This window comes from Vanacampus margaritifer, chromosome 17, assembly GCF_051991255.1.
Source record: "Vanacampus margaritifer isolate UIUO_Vmar chromosome 17, RoL_Vmar_1.0, whole genome shotgun sequence".
In the NCBI taxonomy this organism is placed as follows: domain Eukaryota; kingdom Metazoa; phylum Chordata; class Actinopteri; order Syngnathiformes; family Syngnathidae; genus Vanacampus; species Vanacampus margaritifer.
Genome location: NC_135448.1, coordinates 19,054,086 through 19,079,300, shown reverse-complemented (window position 1 = coordinate 19,079,300; position 25,215 = coordinate 19,054,086). Strand labels below are relative to the sequence as shown.

At 41.3% G+C, this 25,215-nt stretch overlaps 1 protein-coding gene and 3 long non-coding RNA genes across 7 annotated transcripts; 2 read left to right on the top strand and 2 right to left on the bottom strand.

The window, feature by feature from the left end:
• Window positions 1-167: 167 nt before the first annotated feature.
• Window positions 168-1,471, bottom strand: LOC144037767 (uncharacterized). Of its 2 annotated transcripts, none has more exons than XR_013289034.1 (3): window positions 724-1,471; window positions 431-460; window positions 168-362 (listed from the first exon to the last, which is right to left on the bottom strand). It is a non-coding gene; the product is annotated as an uncharacterized LOC144037767 (long non-coding RNA). The 2 variants fall into 2 exon arrangements; XR_013289035.1 differs by having other exon boundaries at window positions 168-300; window positions 724-1,470.
• Window positions 1,472-4,997: 3,526 nt separating this feature from the next.
• Window positions 4,998-24,711, bottom strand: pdcd6ip (programmed cell death 6 interacting protein). Of its 3 annotated transcripts, none has more exons than XM_077548635.1 (18): window positions 24,384-24,711; window positions 22,417-22,440; window positions 14,867-14,897; window positions 14,680-14,749; window positions 14,189-14,316; window positions 13,517-13,670; window positions 13,102-13,202; window positions 11,226-11,357; window positions 10,925-11,147; window positions 10,708-10,831; window positions 10,443-10,620; window positions 9,534-9,645; window positions 8,375-8,793; window positions 7,460-7,594; window positions 7,256-7,350; window positions 7,059-7,176; window positions 5,621-5,820; window positions 4,998-5,548 (listed from the first exon to the last, which is right to left on the bottom strand). In XM_077548635.1, the coding sequence occupies exons 1-18, from the start codon at window positions 24,587-24,589 to the stop codon at window positions 5,368-5,370; spliced, it is 2,631 nt and encodes an 876-aa protein (XP_077404761.1). In that variant the 5' UTR covers window positions 24,590-24,711; the 3' UTR covers window positions 4,998-5,367. The 3 variants fall into 3 exon arrangements, with proteins under 3 accessions (XP_077404761.1, XP_077404763.1, XP_077404762.1); XM_077548637.1 differs by having other exon boundaries at window positions 5,621-5,730; XM_077548636.1 differs by having other exon boundaries at window positions 11,226-11,342.
• LOC144037281 (uncharacterized) lies at window positions 14,708-22,340 on the top strand. Its single transcript, XR_013288870.1, has 2 exons — window positions 14,708-15,701; window positions 20,767-22,340. It is a non-coding gene; the product is annotated as an uncharacterized LOC144037281 (long non-coding RNA).
• LOC144037280 (uncharacterized) lies at window positions 15,708-20,631 on the top strand. The gene is made up of 2 exons (XR_013288869.1): window positions 15,708-16,065; window positions 16,178-20,631. It is a non-coding gene; the product is annotated as an uncharacterized LOC144037280 (long non-coding RNA).
• Window positions 24,712-25,215: the final 504 nt, after the last annotated feature.

Sequence of the window (25,215 nt, the reverse complement as noted above, 5' to 3'; positions counted from 1 at the left end):
AGTCAAGACGACGTTTTTACCTGCACACACAAAAAAAAGCAGGACGTTAGGAATGGTCAGTGCAAGTCACCAGACATGTCCTTACCCTCCTTCAGTCATCTTCACCATGTGCTAAAACAAATTAAAACGAGATATCACATTTCAACGTGTACGAGTGTTTGTGTCTCACCAGTGGCGAGAACAGGACTGAGCTGGACACCGACCGTGTCAATGGCCTGCTGCAAGATGGCTGGGCTGAAAGACGTGGTAACAGAAGATAGTTGGCTTTGAAACAGGCAAGCACGTTTAGCCAGTGTAGAGCTTAAAAAAAGAAAGAAAAAAAGTCTTTCATAGGGGAAGTAAGCAACTTGATTTCAAGGGGCCTGTGGACACAAAAAGTTAAGAGTTGATTCTCATTGAAGTTGTTCATGTACAAACGCTGGCAAGCTACCTTCTGCCAAACGGTGCTCTTCTCCGGACGCTGGAAAGGGAAAAAGAACTTCGTGTTATTCAAGATATTCCGTTTCATAAAAGTTTTAACAAATAAGTACTTTACTTACCGCGAGCATTTATTTCCAAACATGGCAAATAAATGCGTTGGTGTCATTTTAGCACGCGGTTGACGTTAATTGACCGCGATCGAGCAAACATTTTAGTTAGCATGCTAGCAAGGTGTTAGCACGCTGAAAAGGTTAACATGTTAAAAGTTACAACTACGAGTGTAAGAATTTTTTTTTAACAAACCTCTTGTCAAAGCTTTTGGTCATCTTGTCGAGAGGAGTGGAGAAGAGCAGGCGGAGGCTGTCGACGTGATGCTGTCAGGTTGGCGAAGAAAAGAAAGATCGCTCGTTCAATTGGTCACAGCTTAAATAGATTTTCGGTAACGACGTCATCACGTGGTGTTTTTTTTAAAAAGCTTTATTTAACCAAGAAAACAAAAAGAGTTTCAACTGCATTTAGACAGAAAATCATGACAAAATTAGTAAAGTACTTGGCGGGGAATCGAACCCTGCTCGTCTGCATCAAAGCCCAAATCGCTAACCATTCACCCAAACTCGCATGTCACTTCCGGTCATTTAGGTCATTATCATGGCATCAAGTAAAAATATGGACGAAATGATACAACCATTAATTCTATGAATAGAACCAAATTTGCCAAAGTTGTCGAAGGTGAGATGGTCGAGTGGTATACGACTTGTCCTTCGCTTTACTCGTTCTCTGGTTCGAGCCTCGTATTCTTTCCTTTAACTTTCGTCCTTATGCATGTTAGTTCGAGGGTTCTCAACCGAGAATCGAACCAGGCTCACTTGAATCGCAGGTAAAGTTTTATACCATTCGGCCATCATGGTTGAAGGTTTTCGACGTTTTATCTTATGTATTTGTAGGAGTCCCTTAAATAGGTTTGTGAAGTCAATAAATACAATAAGATTTCAAAATCGGCAAGGACGAAATTGGCCAAGTGGTCAGCAACAAAGGTTACCGTATCCTCAGACCTGAGTTCGAATCCAGATACCTTCCGCTTTTGTCGGAATATTTCTCAAATTATTGAAAATAAGGGAAAGAGCGGGGATCGAACACGCAACCACCGGTACGGGAGACGTTATTTTATTCCATCTGCCATTAGTGCTCAGTGTTTTCGACAAAATATAATGAAGGTGATGATTGTAATCCAAAATTGGAATGTTAGTCTGTCCATGGGCATCCCCGAACTCCACCTCCCTCCCCTACAGCCATTACAATCCGGATTACAAAACCCGTACTCATCACCTTCATTATATTTTGTAGAAAGCACTGTGGACTCATGTGCATATGAAATAAAAGAACGACTCCCGTACCGTTGGTTGCGTGTTCGATCCCCGTTCTAGCCCTCATTTTCAATAATTTGATGAATATTCCCACAAAAGCGGAAATTATCTGGAAATCGAACTCAGGTCTGAGGATACGGTAACCTTTGTTACAGACCACTTGGCCAGGTTTCTTGTTTATGAAATTTGCTGTCAAAAGTTTATGTATTTGAGTATGATGAATACAATTTGAACCAAGCATATTTTATCACTACATATAAGTCTATGGGAGAAGCGGTTTTGGAGTTATGGCCTGCCAAATCATAATTTTTTTTTATCTCCCCTGGAAGGCAGCGACGCACCCGTGTGGCAACAATCCTTAGATTGGCTTAAAAGTGCAGCAGCCTGCGCTGATGAAAATAACAAGGCGGAAAACCGTGATGACGTGCAAGTGGATGAATGTAAAAACTGGTGGCGTGAATACATAGAAGCGTGCTGGAAACGGGCAGGCTACCAGCAGCAGGAGCAGCTCCCTGCCAGCATGGCCGCACATCCATCCCGACGTCACGCTGTGCCGCCATCTGCCGTGCGCGCGCAAAAGCCGCGCATGCTACGATGCAAGATCTTTTGACAGCCCAAAAATGAGAGCGGGACACCTTGAATAAGGCGGCATGGAAAAGGTAGAAAGACAGGATTACATTCTCTTGCTCTCTTAACATCTTGTTTATAAACCCAACTTGCACACTTACACCCCCCCCCCCCCCCCACACACACACACACACGCTCTCTCTCGTATATAACGTCATTAGCCTTTCTTGACAGCAATTTAATATGTGAAGATCACCTGCGGCGGAGACCGTGACGTGATTGAGACGAAGACCTCACAGGACCGCAATTTGCATGTCATTTAAACACGGCGGTCTGCCCCCTCCCACCCCCACAGAGATCTTAGAAGAAGAAAAAAAAATACGCAAATTTGTATATTTGGCAGTGCTGCCACCATGCGGTCACTTCTGACTTTTTGGCCACGTTTTCTTTTTAAAAGTTACGCCAAATTATTGGAAGAAAAAAAAGTATGTAAAAAAAAAAAAGGTTTAATACTTGGTAATTTAATTATAATGAGCCCATTTTTATTTTATTTGAAGTGAATGTCTTCTACAAAACATCATTTTAACCTTCGTCTTGTGTTAGGGTCGGCAGCGACCCGTTTTTAGGTTTAACATGCATAAAATAACCATATAAATTAGTTTATTTCATCAAGGCTTTTTGACTTTGTCAGGAACCCCTATTTCAACAAAATAAAACAAAAAAAAAGTTTTTTACTATATTCTAAAATGCTCTGGTTGAAATTGTTCCATTTGTGTTGTTAGGGTCGGTTTCGACCCAGTTATAAAAATAAGATTATAAAGCAATAATTAGAGCCAAAACTGGATTCATAATTGCACTGCCAGCCAACACACTGACAGCCAGCTCCTCTCCCAATCCTGTGAGCTGTAGGGGATTCTCATTTTGCCGTGTTTTCCAGTACACCTGCACAAAAACAAAACTAACAGAGATGGGCATGTCCTGACATGTAAGGTCAATTCATTCATTTGAAAGGTCATTTGACTTGCAGAGCCTTGCAATTGACTGGCAACCAGTTCAGGGTGTACCCTGCCTACTGCCCGAAGCCAGCTGGGATAGGCTCCAGCAACCCCGCGACCCTTGTGAGGACAAGCGGTATCTCCAATTTGCAGCATACAAACATGAGAAGAAGATTTTCAGCGACCCAAGTTCTGGATAATCTTTTTGATGAAAATGAGGAAGAGGACACAGTTTCTGAGGAGGAAGACAATGTGGAGTATCAACCAGAAGACACAGACATATCTGATGAGTCTGATGAGGAGGTCACTGGTGGTGAAGCTCCTCCCACTGAAAGATTCAAATCCAAAAATGATAAGATCTTTTGGAGCTCAGTACCTCATGATTTACATGGCAGGGCAGCTGCTGCAAATGTCATAAAAATGACCCCTGGGATCACAATTTGCTGTGACAAGAGTCAGTGACATCAAGACATGTTTCGAGCTACTCATGCTATTGTCACTAAAAAGAGTCATCATGGCTATGACAAACGTTGAAGGAAAAAAAGTCCATGACGACATGTGGAAAGACATTGATGAGGAATATCTGGATGCTTACATTGGTGTTCTTCTTCTTGCTGGAGTGTACAGATCCTGCAATGAGGCCACTGAGTCTCTGGGACGCATCGACAGGCAGAAATATTTTCCGGGCAACAATGTCACTTCAGACCTTTCGAATGATATCAAGAGTCCTCAGATTTGACAACCGAAATAGCAGAGCAATTTCTGACAAGCTTGCCCCCATCAGGGATGTCTGGGAGAGATGGACGCAACTCCTTCCACTAATGTTCAACCCAGGGCCAGAGGTGACAGTCGATGAACGTCTTGTCCCTTACCGAGGAAAACGCCCCTTCCGGCAATACATACCCAGTAAGCCAGGGAAGTACGGCATAAAAATCTGGGCAGCCTGCGATGCAAAAACCAGCTATGCATGGAAGCTACAGATTTACACAGGCAAAGCTGCGAGTGGCATTCCTGAGAAAAAAACAAGGAAAACGTGTGGTCCTCGATATGACTACTGGACTGCAGGGTCACAATATCACTTGCTTTTCATTTTGTGTTTATATTAAAGTTCTACTGCTGAAAAAATACTTTTTTGCATTTTTCTTGAAGTAAATATACATGGGTCGAAATCGACCCGTAACACCATAGATGTTACTATAGTCAATAATATTTAAATTAATAAATAAATAAAACAAATTAATTTAAGAGATGTGTTCTAATAGCCCCCAGTAATAGTTAGGTAACACAACAACCTTGTATTTATTTATATGATTCTCTTGGTGTTTATTTTATCAATTTTTTTTAAATTGAAATCGAGGGGTATACTGACAAAAAAGGCCCAGAAGCCCACACCAACAACATTAAAACTAATATTTTCATGGATAAGGAAGCCTAACAAGCCAACCAAGAGATGAGAAATAAATTAAATGATATCTACTTGTTTTTAGTGTATTTTACAGCTGATTTAAGACACGGGTCGAAACCGACCCGTTAACATAAGAGAAAGTAACAGAAAGTTAACACAAGACGAAGGTTAAACAAAAGACAGCTTTTCCGACCGGTAAACGATGCGACTGGCCTGCAAAGACAAAACGAGAGGAGTTCCCCAGGGTTAGCCAGTCATATTGTTTTATACATATATTCATATTTAATAACAACAGAGCACGTCTCTGGGGTTGTACAGCTTGTGATTGTGACGTGGTCGGCGGCTAAAGCGAGCTAACAGCCACATTGCCTTGAGAAACAAAAACTACAAGAACCCGTTGTGTGTACATTCGGATTAATTACAAAAAGAGGATAGCTGATAAAGAGGGGCGAGCATTTCGGGGGTGGGTAAACACTTCTCCAGCGCAGTCCAGTGAGTTAGTGTCAATCAAAGTGAGGAGAAAAAGTGCTTTGAAGATCCCAGAGCAAAGAAAGACAACAAAGTATAAAACGTCCTGCAACGGAGGAGAAAAGTGTTAGTTTGTGACGGTGGCGCTTTATTGCTGAGGGTAGTAGTTCTGCTGCTGCGAGGGCTGCTGGGGGTAGCCGGGGTAGCCTTGAGTGGCCGGGGGGGCGGCCGGGTAGCCCGCCTGGCCCGGGGCGGCCTGGTAGGGCATGTAGGGCACGTTGTACTGGCCGTAGGCGTACGGGTTGTAGCCCATCGGCATCTGGAAGTACCTGCCAGGAAACGCCGACGTTACGCTTGGGACGCAAAAAAGGGCAAACGTGTCCGTTCGGTACCGAACTTACTGCGGGTAACCCTGGTAGGCGGGGTAAGGGGGTCCTTGCGCCGCGGAGGGCGGCGCCACCGCTGGTGGGTTGGCGGCGGCGGCGGCGGGGGGCGTGGCGGCTGGTGCGGTCTGCGGAGTCAAGACAGGCGGAGTCAAGACAGGCGGGGGGGGCCGGGCGGGGGGCTGGGATTTGTCTGGGGTCTGCTCAGGGGCCTGGTTCTGCAAGGACACACACGAGTGAGGTGTCGGGAGAAGGTGGCGTGCGCCCAATATTTGCCATTTTGACGCTTTTTTGGTTTTAAAAGATACAAAAAAATGGGCCGAATTAGCACAAAAACACATTTAAATAATATGCTCTTTTATTTTGCCGTGTAGGGGTGCGGCAAGTAAAGTCACACTACTTAAGGAAGTGCATGCACGGATTCAAATATTTGGGAAAAACTGCTGTAAATAACAATGGCCGACTAGCAGTAGCACAAGTGCAAATCAGGTATGTTTTTTTTTTTTGTAGCAAAAAGAGGGTGCGCCAAGTCAATTGGGATTTTGAAGGCGTAGCTCAACCCTACAACGCCAAACATATATTAATACAAGACATTTTGAGCCCTCTATTTAGTATATTTTTATTCCCATTAAAACCCTGACGTGTACGATCTGACACATGCATTGCACGGATAATCCATTAGAGGGCAGTAATCACCCAGCTGATGGCTTTTCGAGCGACCTTGCAAGAGCGTCCCGATTGAAAAAGGAGAGACACGTTTACTTATTGATAGTGGGAAATATTCTTTCTGAATTTTGGCGATACTAATATATTTGATGTGTCTGTTTTTTTTATTACATTTTTGACAGTTATAAATGTATGAATTTAATGCATTGTGACATGTATGACACAATTCAAAAGTTATAGGTGGAAGTTGATTTTCAAAAAAAAATGAAGTTTGTTTACTCCAAAGGACCAATAAATACTCTATTTACAAAGAATCAAAAATTTCTCTCATATATTTCATGGTTCAGGCTTTATAGGGTTAAAATAATTGGATAAAAAGGCTGTCATCATAGAAAAAGAAGTAGAAGAAGAAGAAGGGCTGAGTGGCGGTGGAAGAAGTGCATTTTGGGTATGATTATTTTCCAAGAAAAATGGGGTGTCGCTTAACATGTATAATTCTTGTCACGCAAAAGTCAATTAGTAATCATGTTAAATATACTATGACAATTTCCACTCTAAAATAAAAAAGCAGCTTTAAAAAAAAAAATTGGATACATTGAATGGACAAAAGATGAGAATTTTTGGGGGGTAGGTTAAATATAAGAAGGTTTTTTTTTTAAATGTATCTTTTTTTTTTAAGAAGTGGTGCGCCTTCTCAATTGTGACGTTTAAGGTTGTACATTTGAGGAAAGCCCATCGCAGATGAAGATTGTGACTCGAGTGCGGCAAGCCCGACTAGGCGCGAGCTTACAAATATGGTCCTGGGCGCGGGGGTCGGGCCGCCGGCGGGGGCCGGAGGTTGGCTCTGGTAAGAGGGGACGTTGAAGTTGGGGGCGCTGGGCTCACGGGCGATACTCTGCTGCAGCTCCCTAAAAGAAAAAAAAAAGAAAAAAAAGCCATACCCGTCAAATATGGGACTCAAAGCACCTTTATGTTTGCGTGACTCACTTGAGGAGCTCATCCCGCTCCGTCTTGCGAGCAAAGACAATGTCGCAGCATTTGTTCTGGAACTTGAGCAGGATCTCCGTCAGGTCATTGTAGAACTGCAAGGAAGCGGGTGACAAAAAGCGGGTGACAAAAAGCGGGTGACAAAAAGCGGATAAAAAGGGGCCTGTGCCGCAACCCGACACGGCGGGACAAATGGGACGGAACCTTGGTGCCTTCGCGCAGGTTGCTGCTGATCTCCATGTAGCTGTCGTGGGCCGAGGCCAACTTCTTGAGGACCTCCTCTCGCTGGTTGGCCTCCGTGTTGGACTGCTTCAGGCTGCTGAACTCCTGATGAGACGTCTGGAAAAAAAATAGAAAGGTGCGCGCCAAAGTCACCTTCCACACATCTCTCTTCACGCCCTATCAAGCGCATGACAGAACGCGTGATAGGAGCCGACGTTTACGACGAATGATTTAAGGCCGCCGCCGCCGCCGCGCTTCAAAAATCATCGTGATGCTGAAAGACGAGAAGTCACGGCGACAAGTGCGACTTAAAGGAGGCATCTCTATTTGCAAGTAGTCACTTTTTTGCTTTTTATTAACTCGCAGCAATTTTCACCGAAGCAACCCCCTTCGCCCCCGGCTGTTTTGCTGGATTTTGCAAGGCCCACAGAATATTTTGTTATATTGCTATAAACACAACAAAAGAAAGATTAGAGTCTCTTCTTTCATCAGGGAAAAAAAAAAAAGTATCTGTTTCTGTTTTGCAGCAATTAGCATTACGAGTTGAATGGCAAAAAGCGCTTGTTGCTTGCAACTTGGCTCTGGCGGATTTCTTACACTCTGCTGCCACCTGCTGTCCGTTACTTGTAGTGACTACCATTGCTTTAAGCAACCTCTTCAGGACAGAAGCTGCATCAAAGCCTTATGTATGTTCGAGCATGAACCCCCCCCCCCCCCACCTTTTTTAAAAAAAAATGTATTTATAAGATTTGGGGTTTGAATGATTAATCATCCGATTGATCAGTTCCGATCCAATTTGATAATTCTTGTCGAATTTGCATTATATCTCATTGCCTTGTACTTGCGACATGGAATATCAATCACGCCGTCTAATCTGGCGTGGGTTTTGGCGCCGACCTGAATCTGTCCCAGCAGCTCCTCCTGCTGGCGAAGGCTGGCCTGCACCCTCTGGTTGTGCTCGTTGTACAACTTGTCCAGCTGGCCCACCGACAGCTGCTCCTCGCTGATGGCGCCGTCCTTCGCCAGCGCCATCAGGAAGGTGGCGGACATGTCGAAGGTCACGCCCTTGATGTCCGACTCCATCGCCTCGCGCTCCCGCTTCACCTGGTCCAGCCGGGCCAGCTGCGAGCGCAGCACGCCCACCACCTCGCTGCCCTGCAGCGTCTTGGCGGGGTTGGCCGAGGGCAGCGCGGCGTTCAGCTCGCTCTCGGGCTTGCACAGCAGCGCGATCATGTCGCAGTGGGCGTTGTAGCGGTCCTTCACCACCTGGTCCGCCTGCACCGCCTTGTCCAGGATGTTGCGGAAATTGGCGCCCTCTGTGGCACAAAGTCAAGAGTTTACGTGTGAAGGCTGACGGCTCAATTTTTTTGTGACTTCCTTACTTCTGGCTAACGCTAATCATTTTTATGCAGGGTACTCCATGTTCGTATCAATTACACAATTATTCACTCGCAGCCATTTTCACTGAAGCAACCCCCTTCGCTCACAGCTGTTGAATGGGATTTGGACTGATTTTGCAAGGCCCACAGAATATATGTTCTATTGCTATAAAAACATAGAATAAAATAAAATAAATTTCATTTAATAAATTACTTTACAAAAATAATACATATAATAAATAAACACAATATTTTTTTCAGTAATTTGTATTCACAAAGCATAATACCATTTCAGTGTATTTTTTTTTATAGTTATGTGAAAATTTCCAGCTGGTCTGTTTTTGACTTTATATAAATAAAATACATTACTTTCTTAAATTAATTTTAATTGATTTAATTCTATTTTTTTAATGAAGAAATTGGAATTAAATGACTTCCACTTTTTGAATTAATACCTGTATGAACTTTTCTCTAAATCTAACATTCATTTCTTTTTAAAGGAATATTTATAGCTACATGTGGTAAATTTGCATTAGCTTATTGGGCAACTTGTTCAAGCTTCTGCTTGGCAAAAATGCATTTCTCATGCCCATTTTGATTGGACGTAGCGCACTTTTAAATGAATAAAATAACCATCTTCAAAATGATCAGCATAGCCTTAACGGAGATGGTGTCACCTGAGCGCAGGGGCTTGTAGAGGTCCACAGAGGCGGTCCTGTTCCAGCGTTGATTGAATTTGGCCCTCAGCTCGCTGTCCGTCGCTTCCTCGTCGTCCAGCATTTTCAGTGCCTTTGAAATGTGCGGAAAACATTCGGAATTTGTGAACTGAGAACGAGATTCCTGCTGATGCTGAATTTCCAACAGCGTCTTCAAAACAATCACGACTCGCACAGCACAAATTCTGCCCGGCAACTTGGTTCAAAGCCGCATACTTTTCTTTTGATTGCACTTGAGCTCTGTGTGTGTGTGTGTGTGTGTGTGTGTGTGTGTGTGCGACTTCCATCGCTAGCGTCTACTTTGGGGAGAAATGTTCCACTTTGGGCTTGTTCCCAGTTTGTCAACAAACTTGGAAGCGCGTTTCAAGTAGATCCCGCCGTCTGTTTGCGTGCCTGTGCAGAGCGGCTTGGCGGCAAAGATGGCGAACGCGCCGTCCTTGGCCCGGAGATGAGTGGATTTGATTTCCAATGAAGATCCTGATCTGGGATTTCAGCCATTAGGGATTATTAAGGCTTTCGCATATTTTGTGCGTCGTTGGCGGCGATCTGTCTGAACCGGCCTCCAAACGCATCGCATGCGACTTTGTCAAGATGACAAACAAGCTGTCGGTCACTTCCATACCAACACTTTGATGTGGCGCTTGCGTTAACTTCATTGCGCTTTGTTGCAACGATTCGCCGCGACACTTTCTTCCACACGTCATGAAGGTTTTCGCCTTCATCACGTCACGGCACTTAGTTGCGACTTGAGATCGACCCCTTGTGGTTATTTCAGGACCAATACCGATCAAAACTAACTCAAATGTCCAAACTATAATAACGTGAGCTGACCTCGCTACGCTGCGTCTCACATTTGCACGCATTTCTCACCTCGTCCAGAATTTCCCTGTTGCGGGTGAGCAGCTCAGGCAAGTCCTTGATGAGCTGCTCGATGCTCTGCAGGCCGCCCTGCTGCACCACCGAGCGGGCCTTCTCGCTAATGGATGGCGGGACCGAGTCTCCGGAGAGGTCCTCCAGGGCGGCGGGCAGGTTGAGGGACGCCAGAACTCTGGTGGGACGAAGGGACGGCGGAAACGTTCAGGTTGACTCGCGGAAGGAGGCGGGCGGCAGCTGCGGGCGAGATGCGACGCGCTACCCGTTGCAGAGGTTGGTGGCCTCTCGCATGGTTCCCACCAGCCTGTTGACCGTTTCCGACTTGCGCTGGCTGTACACGCTCATGGATTGCTGGACCGCCATGGGAACCATCTTCTCAAACAAGTCTGACGAGCGCATAACGGGATTTAGAATGGCACGCTTCTGATTGGTTGCAGTGGCTTGAGGCGAACGCCACCTTCCGCTTGTGTACGTCATACCTGCAAACTTCTGGCTGAGCGGCGGCGTGATGGCGGCGGCCTTCACCAACGTGGCCTTGCCGATGGGCTCCAGGTCCTTGAGCTCGGGCACGCGGTCGTGGTAGATGAAGTCGTTGTCCTTTCTGGCAGCGGTGAGCGATCGGTTGATCTTCTCCGTCAGGTCCTTGACGCTGACGTACTCGTCGTAGCGCGACGCCACCGTCTTCACCAGCTCGGCCGCGTGCTGAACGGGAGGGGGGCGTGTCAAAGTCGCTCGCCGTGTTTTTTTTTGTTTTTTGGAGTGGGTCGCACGCCGCCCTACCTGCAGGCGGGCGATCTCCTCGCCGAAGTGCTTCTTATGCTTGGCGAGGACGCTCTGGTGGAGCTCGGCGTTGGCCTGCATGATGCAGTGCTTGGCCGCCAGCACCGGCAGCACTTCCTGAAAGTAAAAATACTGACCAGGGAGAAGGCAACCACACAGCGGGACGCACACAGATGCACAAACATGCACGGTAGCGAGGCAGTCCGCCGACAACAACAACAACAAAAGCAGCCAAGGGGATGCAAAATAAAAACATCAAGAGGAAGGGGGACGAGGGGGGGGGGGTCACGCCACCACCACCACCAACAGGGATGCAGAAAGAAAAGGAAGACAACGGGAGAGAAAACAGAACAGGCCGTGAGTGGTTAACCCTTCAGCAGGAGGCGCCATAACGTCACCCAAACACACGTGCACCTTTTCCACGGCTCATTCGTCATTTAAGCAAACAACGCGTTTCATTATTGTGGTTGTTCCTCATATTTGGACTCTCGTGCAGCGGAATAAATAAAGTAACCACAATGATGAACACATTGTTAAAGTGTACCTAAAGTTGTGGCCGGTGGGGGTTTAATATGCAATGTCGAAACAGACATCAACTGACCAATCAGAGGAGGAGGAGGAGGAGGAGGAGAAACCCAGGAGGGAAAAAAAGCGAGCCGCCGGATGTGGCCAGTCCCACAACCAGTCTCACTCTTTCCCAAACGTCATTATGATTATGCTAATATTGGCAGCTAAAGCTAACATGAAGCAACATCTGAAAGAAAATCCAGTGACAGAACAAAAACCCCATATTGCGCACAAACGACATATGCACACTCAAAATACGTCGAGTGCGAATACATTTGTATTTTATTTTCTACATTTATTTAATTATTTTAAAATTGGGAGAGCAGAGGAAAAACATTTACATAAAAACTGGGGAATTGTCAGATTATCTGTATTAACTCTTTGACTGCCAAGCGTTTTCAGAAAAGGGATGCCGTGGGTGCCAGCCGATTTAAGCATTTTGACTGATCTTTCAAGGTCCACAGAAAATTATGTGTTTGGACTATGGAAACACACATACTACCAAATTAAAGATTGGACTCTCATCTTTCATCAGAAAAAAAAAGTTTGTTTCTACCTTATTCTGTTTTTCAGTAATCAACAATAGAAAATGGTTAGTTTCACCTCTGTTTTGAAAAAAACGTCTTTTAACGTCTTTGGCACTCCTCCACTGGATTTTACTAAACGTTATTTAACGTTTTTGGCAGTCAAAGAGTTATTTTACTAGCATTATAATTTTAGACAGGAAAAGTAATTTAAATAAATGGAATATTGTACTATTATACATTGAATCATGAGATTTCCAAAATATATTATAATTTCACAGAGTTTAAAATGTGGAACACTACATTATTAGATTTAATTATATTATAGTGAACTATTTAAATAAAGTTTTATAACATTGTCTGCGATGATTTTAATTATTATCAATGACTCATTAGACATGACCATTTAAATTTTATGATTTCAAGTAATTTATTGCAACTTCATATGTCAGACAAAAATCTGCTACGTCCAACAAAAAACTAAAAGCTGCAAATTTGTATTCTCCATATTATTATTATTATTAGTAATAATCTATTTAATATTATAGTATGTGGAAAATAACCCTTTGTGCTTAAAAGAAAAGAAAAAAGAAAATTCCGGGACGTGACTATTGAAAAATTTGTTGAATGTAATTATGTTCCTTTATAATATTGTTCGTTAGCTGATTAGCATCACAAATGTCGTAAGCTAGCTACGACAAGAAAAAAAAAGTTGCTTTACACACACACACACAATTATTGCACGCGCGTATCATTAGTGGTGAGGTCGAGCATGTTCAGCATACCTTTGGCAGGTTATCTTTGTACTGACACTGCTTGAAGGCGTCGCCGTAGAAGTCGGCCGCCTGATTGGACAGCTTGGCGATGATGGCATCCTTCATCCTGTCTGCAGACGACGACCACGAGAGACTTGTTAAAACACAGCATGCGCGTACCCTGAGACAAACCCCCTAATTGATGCCTCCCCCCGTCTGCACTTGAGTAAATAAACACCCCCAGGCCAACATCTCGTGGAAATATGCTGATACGCAACTCCAGAGACAGAACTGGGCCACAAGCTGGATCCAAACTGTTTATTGTGAGGACAAATGTCCCCAAGTGGCTAATTAAAAAACGATGCATGGATCCCCCCCCCCCCCAACAAATATGCTTAGCATAATGCTAAGCTAGTGACTTGTAAGCAACCCTGGTTTGGTTTACCCGTGGTGGCTTTGAGGAAGAAGACCTCCTGGGCCTGGGCCAGCATGATGATGCTGAGGGTGCCCACCGTTTCGGGGGAGATGTCCATGGTGGGCTCGCGGTTGAGGGCCGACAGCACCGTGTCTTTGATGTGGGCGAACGCGCCGCTGGCCAGCTGCGTCGTCACAGGGCATGTCAACATTCAACGTGCCCTTCGAAATGAACGCACCTAACAAGGTCCGCTAGATTTCTTCATTAAGACGTCAAACGTTTATTAACTCTTTGACTGCCAAAAACGTTAAATAACGTTTAGTAAAATCCTATGGAGGAGTGCCAAAGACGTTAAAAGACGTTTTTTTTTCAAAACTGAGGTGAAACTAACCATTTTCTATTGTTGATTACTGAAAAACGGAATAAGGTAGAAACAAACTTTTTGTTCAGATGAAAGATGAGAGTCCAATCTTTCATTTGGTAGTATGTGTGTTTCCATAGTCCAAACACATCATTTTCTATGGACCTTGAAAGATCAGTCAAAAATGCTTAAATCGGCTGGCACCCACGGCATCCCTTTTCTGAAAACGTCTGGCAGTCAAAGAGTTAAATTGTGAAACTTAAATGGCGATCTGGCTAAATTGGCAAATCATTTTTAGCGGTATAGTCCACTTGTCTCACAGACGAATCGCGGCACGTCACCTGATAATATTTAGCGGCGTTTTTGAGGCCTTCGTCGTTATCCAGGTTCTGCTCGGCGGCGATCTGGCTGGCAAGCGCCGCCGCGTTGAACAGGACACACGTCTTCTCGTAGCCCAGGCTGGCCAACGCTGTGAAAGCAAGCGCACATTTTAGCCTCCAAAAAGGACAAAACTTCGAAAGACCGTCGGGCTTTATTCTTTGGCATTTCGGTTTGATGCTTTGACATTATGTTAGCAACACCAAACTAACGAGCACAGGAACAGGACCAAGTAATATAATTGAACTTTTTTTAAATCCAATGTTTCAATATTGTTTCTGAATGTATACATATTATTATTTAGGCAGTGTGAAATGTCAGTGATAAAACACACAAGCACACCCTTGTGCTCCGGTCTGACAAAATAATCCACCCTGTCCAACCTGTTTGGTCACGTCACGTGATCTATTTATAGCATGTCAGAGATGAATGGTCATCGTGGTCAAGCGCTTACCCAACTTGACGGAGCCGCCAAACAGCGAGCCTTTGTCAAAAGCATCTTTCCATGTGAAGGTTAAGCAAAGCTGCAGAAAGAGAATTATTATTATTTATTTATTTTTTTAAACACTCAAGATGACCTGCTGTTGGATTGTGCGTGTATGTGCTCATGGAAAACAACATAACGGCGTGTCATCCATTACCTGGTTTTCACAGAATGGGAACTTGGGCTCCTGAAAGATATAATAACATTTTTAATACCTAAATTTATATACCAACTATTGTTACACATATGAACATTTTAATTTTCCATATTAACCTTTGAATTAGAAATCTTGTGTCTCAGCAGGGCACATGATGTTGACCTCGTATGCTCTAACCTTAAGCTTGAACGACGTTGTTTTGTCTAAAAAGTTCCTTCTCCGCACTTCTTTGCCAAAACACATTTGGCTCTCACAGTCTGCCTAGACACTGATTGGGCCAGAAATTCGTTGTTTTAAATACACGCACATCTCACCAATGAAAACAGAATTCGTTTTGAAATAATACACATACACATACATTATTGTCTCTATCAGTTATGTCCAGTTCGGGTTGTTTTGCGAGATATTGTTTTGGGGAAGTCAGACCCTTCAACTATGTCCCAGTTTATGCACCAAATTTGCCCCTGAACGTTTGTTTACATTAGACTTCGTCTTGCCACCTCCTTTGGAAAAGTACTGGCCGATCAGAGGGGCGGATTTTAAGAAACTATATATAGCGTCTGCAACCCGGAGGAGGGGACACATTCTGACGCTCAGAAATTCCACGTTCTTAAGTGATGTACCTGAGTGTTGAATGTTCCAAGAGATCTCTTGTTTGATTAAAAATCATTTTTGCAAAGAATGTATTTTTCTTACAACAACTCACCCTCATATTTGAACACGCAAGGAGGACAAAATACCTCCTAATCTTACAATTGGCGACCACCGACGTTTCGACAGTTTCCAGCGGGGCGTTCAGGGACGGGCAGAATTCTACGGCCACATAATAATTAAGGTAAGTGGACAAATGAATCCACGTTTTAGGAATTCTGTCTGTTTCAGGGCGCGGCGGCTGGTAAATTCGTCGTGTAAAATTATTTTGAGGCTGGAGTCTGTGTAAGAAAAATAGTGATGAATTTTGAAATCGTTTGCTTGGACGTGAAAGTCCCAGATTTCGGATTTTACCACGGTGTTTGAACTATACACGTGTCGACGTGGTAGTGTATGCGGAAATGCGCAGATGATATGCGATCTTTTTGGAGTTATAAAGATTAATAACGATCGCTTGTAAGTCAGTCTGGGAAACATTTTGTCTTTACAATTTGGTTTTTACAGACGATAGATACGTAGATAATTGATTTGAAGTCTGTGTATATGAGGTTAAGAATAACGATCGCTTGTAAGTCAGTCTGGGAAACATTTTGTCTTTACAATTTGGTTTTTACAGACGATAGATACGTAGATAATTGATTTGAAGTCTGTGTATATGAGGTTAAGATTAAGATTAAGTTGTTGAAGTTGAGAGTAAATCAGCTGGGGAAACATTATTGTTGTAACCAAGCGGTAGATGTATGGGCATTGGTTTTACGTCCATACATATTTAAGTTGAGAGAAGTCGGCTCAAAAAGCATCTTTGTCTTGATCCCTGCCTGATGCGCGGGAGAGACAAACACTTTGTTTTTATGAGTAATAGATTCTTGGGTAATTAGATAACGAAGATCCTTGAATAAGTGTTGCCGATTAAAGCTGCGGGAGGATCGACTGCTTCATTTTCTAGGGACAAAAGACTCAACTTATGGAAGTCAGATTGACATAAAACGGATTTAATACGCCGTTTTAAGATTAATCGATAGGTCTATGAATAATTGGATATTGACATTTTTAGACAAGATATAAGAGATAAGATGTATTGACTCAACTCGTGTAAGTCGGGCTGACTAAAGCATATTTGATACGACGCTTTAGATCAAGCCAATAGGTCTATTGAATATTCGTGATTAAAATTCAAAGACAAAGAAACTGTTGAAGCTGGGGTAGCGCAGTTGACATCCGGATATTTATGTGTTGATATGTCGTACAAAACGACATGTCTTGTCTGTCCGTTGTGTGTATGCCGTCTGATCGGTGAAGAAACTCTAACGTTACGGTAAAATCTTAAAGGGACCGCGACGAGAACAGTTGATTAATTCTGTTATAAGTGAGACGTCACTTCATTTAAATATTAATACAACTGAACTATGATAATTTACAATATAATATAATATAATACAAATCAATAAGCTATAAAATACCTGAGTTAATAATTAAGACGAAACATGGGACACTCTATTTGAACTCAAAACACAGTGGTTTGACCCGAATGGGATTCCGTTGAGTTTAGATGGGATGACGCTGGATAAACAAATTGGGAACGCATGCGCTGTGGCTATAGGGATTTTACCTACAAAGGCTAAACGAGAAACAAAAAAAGAACTTTGCGACTGGATGCAAGACGGCTGTAGAAAAGGTTATTTTCCGTCATTACAATCTGCAGTGTGTCTAATCTCTTTGATGAAGAACGTTGAACTTGCATGTGTGAAAAAACGTCACGAACTAGATGAGCTGGTGCAACACACATCTGTAATTTCTTCGAGTGGAAGAAAAGCCAGAAATGATCGAAAGCTTGTTGACAAAATAATGAATAATGCTAGAATACTAGCTTTAGGTATTTTTGTGAAGTTATAACCATTTATATAACTAAATAATGATATAAGACTAAATGATTTGACCTGATATGACTTCCGCTAGTCGGAATTAAAGCTTCCGGATTAATCATACCGTTTAAATAATGACTTAAAATGTAATTAATATTGAACGATGGGACTTGATTATATTGTGAAAAAGGTTAGTTTATTCTAATAAGATATGGCATTTGTTCGATGGTTTTAATGACGGCAATTTAACTTTGAATGTGCGTACACGGCGACCGCCCGTTAATAATGTTATGAGTGTATGTAATTTTATATAGAGGAGAGTCCCGGAAGTATCTTTAAGAAAAGTGTATTGAAAAAATGATGAATACTGAAATGTTGCTTTGCAAATAAAATAACTGTATAATACAAATTTATGTAATAAAACAAATTAAGCCGTTTAATAAGCGCTAAACGGGATAAATTAATTAGACGGTAAAATTACTAATAAAACTTCTAACGCTAAAACCCGCAATTGTCTGCGTTAAATAATTGAACGACATTATATAAATTGTTGCCGTAACTGATTTTATAAGCCCCTTACATAAATTTCTTAAGCACTAACGTTGAATACTTAAACTGGCTTCAAGAGTGCAAATACGTCATATTTAAAAATTATGTTTGCTATAAAACGAACGAATATTAATACACAAATAACATAGAGAGGTATAGTTTTAAGATATTATAAAATTTAGATGCATGTCTTATGCTTGTAGAGCATGGGTGGCTTTGACTGATTGTAGTTGCTATGACTCATTCCCTTTCTCGGGTTAAAAAATGCCAACAGCCATCAATCTTTGTAATGAGGTCAAATAAAATGTTTTTATAAAAGGTAATGTTAATTGTGTGATTGTTTTAGATTAAATAGTTTAGTCTCTACTCTTATTTTAATAATAATAATAATAATAACTAAAAACAAATAACTTGGATGGCAATTAATGTGGAATAATTCTTATATAGATGATTGTTTTTTCCCTTATGATTTTGTTTGTGCGCGAGAACATTGTTTAATAAATTTTAAATATCTTTTCAGAATCAGGAGACACACCCATTAAGGACAATTGGGGTCGCACCAAAGTGCCATGTTCCGGTCCTGGGGATGAAGTAATGTGTTAATTATAATTTAAAAGGAGTTTTTTATTTATTTTTTTCTCCGACGTTTATAAATAGAAAGTAATTTTAATCTCTCCTGAATATATTTAACCTTTGAATTCGACATTTGAAGTCTCATTACAAACAGACTGGGGAAGCTATCTGGAAGAAACACATTTTTGACATAATTTGAGGTGCTATGTAATTAAAATCATTCCTGCTTTGACGTTTGACCAAAGGCTGACTTTACGGGCTGCGGCCTCCATTGAGAAAACATTAATTGAAAACTACACACTTATTAATTAACTATATTTGTAAATTGTTAGAGTATATCTGTCCTATTTTATCCTAAGTATTATTTATGAAGGTATGCAAAACATATTAAATTAAATATTGTAAACCATAACAAATATTGACATATAATTAGCAATTATTTAAAATTGTAAACTTTCATTGTTTTAATTATTATTTTTTATTATTTTTATTTTTATTTAATTTTTTTAATAAAAGAAGTTTTTGGTTTTAATATTTACTGACATGTTATAACCTAAATACTGTTGGGGCGGATTTTAGTGTTTTCAGTCGAGTGAGGATTATTGGTCAAGGGTCATTATTTCGGAACAAAGTCAACTGGCGGGACACAGACCTCTTTAAAACCCCCACCCACAGAGAAACTGCAACTGCCACCTGTCACCACCACCAGCAGGGCGGTGGAAAAAGATGCCGCCATACCTGACTACACCTGCAGCCTGCTAACGCCAGATGGAAGGGCGGAGATTCCTGCCGACTATTGCCACAAAGACTGTGCCATCATATACAAATGTGAAAAAAGAAAAACTGCTCCACTGCCAAATGAACTGTTCTATGAAACTGCTCCAAATATTCTGCACAAGCGTCTTCAAAGCGTTCCTGCGTCCAGAACTGTCCTACGAAAGAACTATGCCATACGAAGGCCACACCCAACAAACAATGCTCTCTTTGAATTGCTGATACCGGGCCATATGATTTGACGCTGACTGTTTGCACTGAAATCTATATTTTGACATGGGTAGGGTTATAACATTTACAGTAAAACATTTGGTAAATTTAACTAATTGATTGACAACATTTTATATATACAAATTTTTTATATTTTAAAAACGTTTTGATGTCTATTTTTGATTTGATCTGATTTGTTTATTTTGCTATTTTAAAACAGTCAGTTTTTTGGACAAACATCAAACAGGGGGACTAGTAAGCTTAATGGTAATATTAAAACTAAGGGCAACTTTATGTATTGATAATATTTGATTTTTTGTTAAATTTATTGGTTAAGCTACAATATTTTAAAGTACAAAAGATAATATTGGTAAATTTAAAGTTTCAGAAATTGAAAACAGCTAATATGAATATAGATAAGATATAATTTATTTGAACCTTAATTATTATATTTTATTTTTTAAAACTTGGTCTTTTGATATTTTCCCAAATTCTCTTTTCAAATTTAAACACTGGCTTGGGATGCATTGTTGAATTTACTGGTTAAATATAAACTTTTTCCCCTCTTTTTAAAATAAATACACAAGCTAAATTTAGGTACTGCAAAACTTTATATATTAGTCTGAAAAATTCTCTAAAGCGATCTTTTTCAGAAGGGGGAATTATTAGTTGGTCTGGGTATGTCATTGCGAAATAAAAAATAAATATAAAATTAAAAGTTAGTCTTAATATGATAATTAGAGATAGTCCGTGAGAACGAATTTTATAGGAGGACCTTGGGGAATTTTTTGGACCATGGAGAAGGAGTAAGTTTCGGCAGAGACGACAAATTAAGGTGAATATGTTCCATTTCTATTTTTATTAATCCCTGGGGCCCTGGGGGAAGTTGTTATTTTTTGATTTTATTATTGAGGCGAAAGTTGCATTTGTTTAATGGCCGGAAGCACATTTGACATGCTATATCTATAACAATAAGTATTATAATAACATATTTTAATAATCACATTCTGTAAACAAAATTGGCCTTGTCAGATTTGAACTGGCTAAAAAAGATCTTTATTTTCCTTGCAATCAATGTGCTTAGGTCATTAAAAAACCAGCCAAAGGCTGGATCATAATTGAATGTCACAACATACAGAATTTTTTCCACAGGACGGGCCTGCAGAACTTTACTAAAAATTTACTAACCCCTAACTAATAACACTACCAAAATGCTCTCTCTCAGAAGAAGGGATGTGAATAAAAGTTTATTAGTGACTAATAAAAATGTCCTGCACTCAGACCTGAGGTGATGGAGGGGTCAATCAGTCCAATGACGCCGACACCTGGTTCGTTCAACATCCGGCCTTCAGACCTGCCGGGTCCACTTCCTACTCAACCATTACCTTCAGAGAGACCACTGCTCGAGCCACCTGACCAACTGCTCGAGCCACCAGGGGGAGTCAACAGAGAAACCAGTCGACTGCTGCTTCCAGTGTCAGCTAACGAGCTGAGCATTACCCAATGGAAATAGGAGTAATGTGTCCCTTTTCCCCGGCGTTGCAAAAAAAAAAAAAAAAAATGAGCCACACTTTCAGGAAACAAACCCCAATTCGATGAATTCCTACATCTCTGGCAGTAGATGTGGGCTAAAGGATTCATCCATCCATTCCCCTGACCGCTTGTCCTCACAATGATTGTGGGGGTGCTGAAGCCGATCCCAACTGGCTTCGGGCAGGAGACAAGGTGCAACCTGGACAGGTTGCCAGCCAAACGCAGAGCTGAAGGACTCTGTTTGAAAAAAACAACAACAAAACGCAAGCAACAAAACCTCCCTAGCCCAAACGACGACAAGTCTTCAATCGCGTCCCGAATTGCACATACACAATGACACTCCTTTTAATCCTTAACTGCCATGCCAATTTCCTGAAATCCCCCGCTACAATTTTTTGACATAATCATAACCCACTGTCTTTATATGTGATATGCTTATTTTGCTGAAAAACCGAAAAAACACAAAAAACTGAAAAAACAAAATATCTTCTGATGAATCACACTGTTTGACATATGACGGGCGTCCTCTCTTGTTAAAAGGGTGTTTTTCTTCTTCCTGTGTTGCACCTGCTATTATGATGATGAAGATCCCGTGGGAATCCTTTGGTAAAAATGTTTAAATATTTAGTTGTTGGGCTTAGTTAGTGTTTACGTAAGCCCAAAGGGCGGACTGAAAGATATAATAACATTTTTAATACCTAAATTTATATACCAACTATTGTTACACATATGAACATTTTAATTTTCCATATTAACCTTTGAATTAGAAATCTTGTGTCTCAGCAGGGCACATGATGTTGACCTCGTATGCTCTAACCTTAAGCTTGAACGACGTTGTTTTGTCTAAAAAGTTCCTTCTCCGCACTTCTTTGCCAAAACACATTTGGCTCTCACAGTCTGCCTAGACACTGATTGGGCCAGAAATTCGTTGTTTTAAATACACGCACATCTCACCAATGAAAACAGAATTCGTTTTGAAATAATACACATACACATACATTATTGTCTCTATCAGTTATGTCCAGTTCGGGTTGTTTTGCGAGATATTGTTTTGGGGAAGTCAGACCCTTCAACTATGTCCCAGTTTATGCACCAAATTTGCCCCTGAACGTTTGTTTACATTAGACTTCGTCTTGCCACCTCCTTTGGAAAAGTACTGGCCGATCAGAGGGGCGGATTTTAAGAAACTATATATAGCGTCTGCAACCCGGAGGAGGGGACACATTCTGACGCTCAGAAATTCCACGTTCTTAAGTGATGTACCTGAGTGTTGAATGTTCCAAGAGATCTCTTGTTTGATTAAAAATCATTTTTGCAAAGAATGTATTTTTCTTACAACAACTCACCCTCATATTTGAACACGCAAGGAGGACAAAATACCTCCTAATCTTACACTCCACAGCACACAGTTGGTCGTAATATCTGCACAGAGGGAGCGCGTGACATTCCTCAAAATGGACACTTAAGAGGAGGATTTGACAAAAGCATACTCTTAACACTCGTGACAGCAAAATGCTAATAACGTAACGTAATAGATGGCGGTCACTTTTCCTTCATCGAGGGCGTGACCATTTTTCGACGTGCGTGACGATTAAAAATGTCAGCAGCGAGAGAATAAGTCACACGTGTTACTATGATATAAGCGGATATGATTTGAGGAAGTACTGTGACAAGAAGTTATGGGCCTCAGCCAGGGCAAACAGTGCAGCTCATGTTATAACATTTGTGAGATGACAAAAAAAAAAAAAAAAGATGCTTTCACACACAGAAAAGCCACGTTGGAAGGTGAGCTGACTGCTGAGGTGTGGTTGGGTAAAGAAAACCCGAGCGAGCGCACATAATGGTTGCCATGGCGATGTAAACAAATGCCTGACTGTTGTTGCCACAGTGAGATAAAGAGCAAAGGTCCACTTGCAGTAGTGCGTGTTGCTCTTTCAGAGATGCCGCAACGGAGTTGCGTTTTACAGAGAAAAAAAAAACTTGAGTATGCTACTGAAGTATCTTGCTTCTGCTCGGCTCTCGTGAATAAACGCCGGGTCTTCCGTTACAACATCTGTTATGGCCCCTCATGTGATAGCTCCTTTTGGTCCACTGCGGACCAAAATCAAACAAAAAGCTTTTCTTACAGGCAACGTGAAGTGCTACTGTGCTAAGTAAGATAAAGGCTAGTAACAAGTTCATCTCGGCAGCGGCAGTCAAAAAGCCCCCGAAACCAAACATAGCTGACGAGTCACGTCAACGGATTCCCGCATGTCGCTTGGTAACAAGTCTAACAACAACGCTCGGGATTTTTAAGTCGGATGACGTGTAAGTGTAGTGAAATAGCTAAATTTGGAACATGTCGTGGACTACATCCTTGTTTATATTCATAATATATATTTTAAAATGTGAGTGGGAGTGATGTTATGATAGGTAGTTGTATATACACTTGTATTTTTTGGACCGCTACTGCCAACTAAAAAGTCATAATTTTACTTAAATAGATTAAAAAATATTTATTTACAGAAATGATAAATTCCAGAATAAATCATTATTATTTTACAGAGATAAGTTTTATTCTATGGAGAAAAAAAGGAGTTTGGATCTCTTTAGGGAAAAAGTTGTAACGTTACAGTCAGATAAAAAATAAAATACTTTTTTTAATTATAGTTTATTTTGTCATGAAAAAAAGTTGAGATATTTGAGATTTTTTTATTTAAATCTTAATTAAAGTAACTTGTATTTATTCTTTTCATACAAAAGTTCCACATATATTGAATAGAAAAACGTAAAGGTTGGAGTTGTGTCACATTTCACCAAGAAAAAAAGTCGACTTTTTACAACAACAAAAATCAAAATAAACAGTGGTATTGCAAGAAGTAAAGGTGCGCTTATTTTTCAATAAAGCTGTACATTTGAGGGGTACAGTAATTTATGAGGACATTATAAGTGCTTACTTCGAAAACGTTGTTTTTTTTAAACATACAAAAGTTTTGTTTTTAAAGAATTTTCAGTCATGTGAACTCGATTAATACACTAGTAAACGTGTTATGGTCACGTGATGTGAGCTAGCATTTTAAACTGCGCTGAAGCGTGTGAAAGTCTTCTCAACCCTTGGCTATCAGCAAGTCACTTTTCCTTCAAACTGACACAATTAATACATATAGTTTCTTTTAAATGGACAAACTTTTTAACGTACGTTTGAGTGACTTCCTAGAACCTTTCCAGCTCAATTAGCCCGAGCTACTTTAGCTCAGCTGGCTAAGCTAACGCAGCTAACGCACCAGGGTGCGGCGAAGCAACATTACGGAATGTAAAATGGCGGCCGCTCTTCCACAACTGACTAGGCGAATTCCTCTCTCATTTGTATTTCATTGAGTTTTTACCTGAGTAGGCTCTCCAGGGAACTCTCGTGTTTGTCCAGCGGCCTCCCCAGCGCGTTCCGCCGCAGCTTGTTGAGCTCCTCCACGGCTCGGATGTACTCCCCCTGCTCCTCGCCCGCCGGATAAGTGGACGTCACGTATTTCGACAGCGGCTTGACCAAGTCCAAGTCCGAGGACTTTTTTAGCGGCACGGAAATAAACGTCGCCATTTGGTGCCGCGTGAGTGTGTGTCAACTTGGTTCGGGGGGAGGACAGGACAGTTGAGCTCCACCACCGAGCGACCACCGAACAACAAGCCAGCAGATTCACTTCCTGGATTTGGTCTGTCAAATGACATCATAAAGAAGCGAAGGCTCGCACTGCGCAGACTCGGTAGGTTGGCCTCTTCATTAACAAACAAATAAAAAGCTGTTTTTTTTTTATTGAGTAAAACTATTATTGTTGATGTAAATGGTGCCAATACAAGAAGGAAAATCGTTTATAAGTACCAACTTCTAAATGGAACTGTGGTGTAACGAAATGGATTTGTATGCAGTTTGTTCCAACTAAAATGAGCTAAAGTTCAATCTGTTATCTGTTTTCAAATCACATTCTCTCACAAGCCTTTTAAGATGGAATGCACTGCATTGAATGTATTTACATAAACCCTTATACACCTAGCCTATGTAGCATAACCGTTTTTTCCTCCTCGTTCCTGCATCTGTTAAGACTTTTACCTGAATTTTGTATGTCAATATTTTGTTTTTTTATGGTAAATGTTTAAATGTCATCTTATTTTATATTCTCCATTGATTTAATATGTGTGTGTGTTTTTTAAATGTAATCTACCACATTT

Coding starts and splice junctions, on each gene's coding strand:
- pdcd6ip (XM_077548635.1), bottom strand. CDS start 24,589: ATGGCGACGTTTATTTCCGTGCCGCTAAAAAAGTCCTCGGACTTGGAC. Junction 9,646..10,442: donor ACAGGGAAATTCTGGACGAG/GTGAGAAATGCG, acceptor CACATTTCAAAG/GCACTGAAAATGCTGGACGA. Junction 7,351..7,459: donor ACCTGCGCGAAGGCACCAAG/GTTCCGTCCCAT, acceptor GCTTCCTTGCAG/TTCTACAATGACCTGACGGA.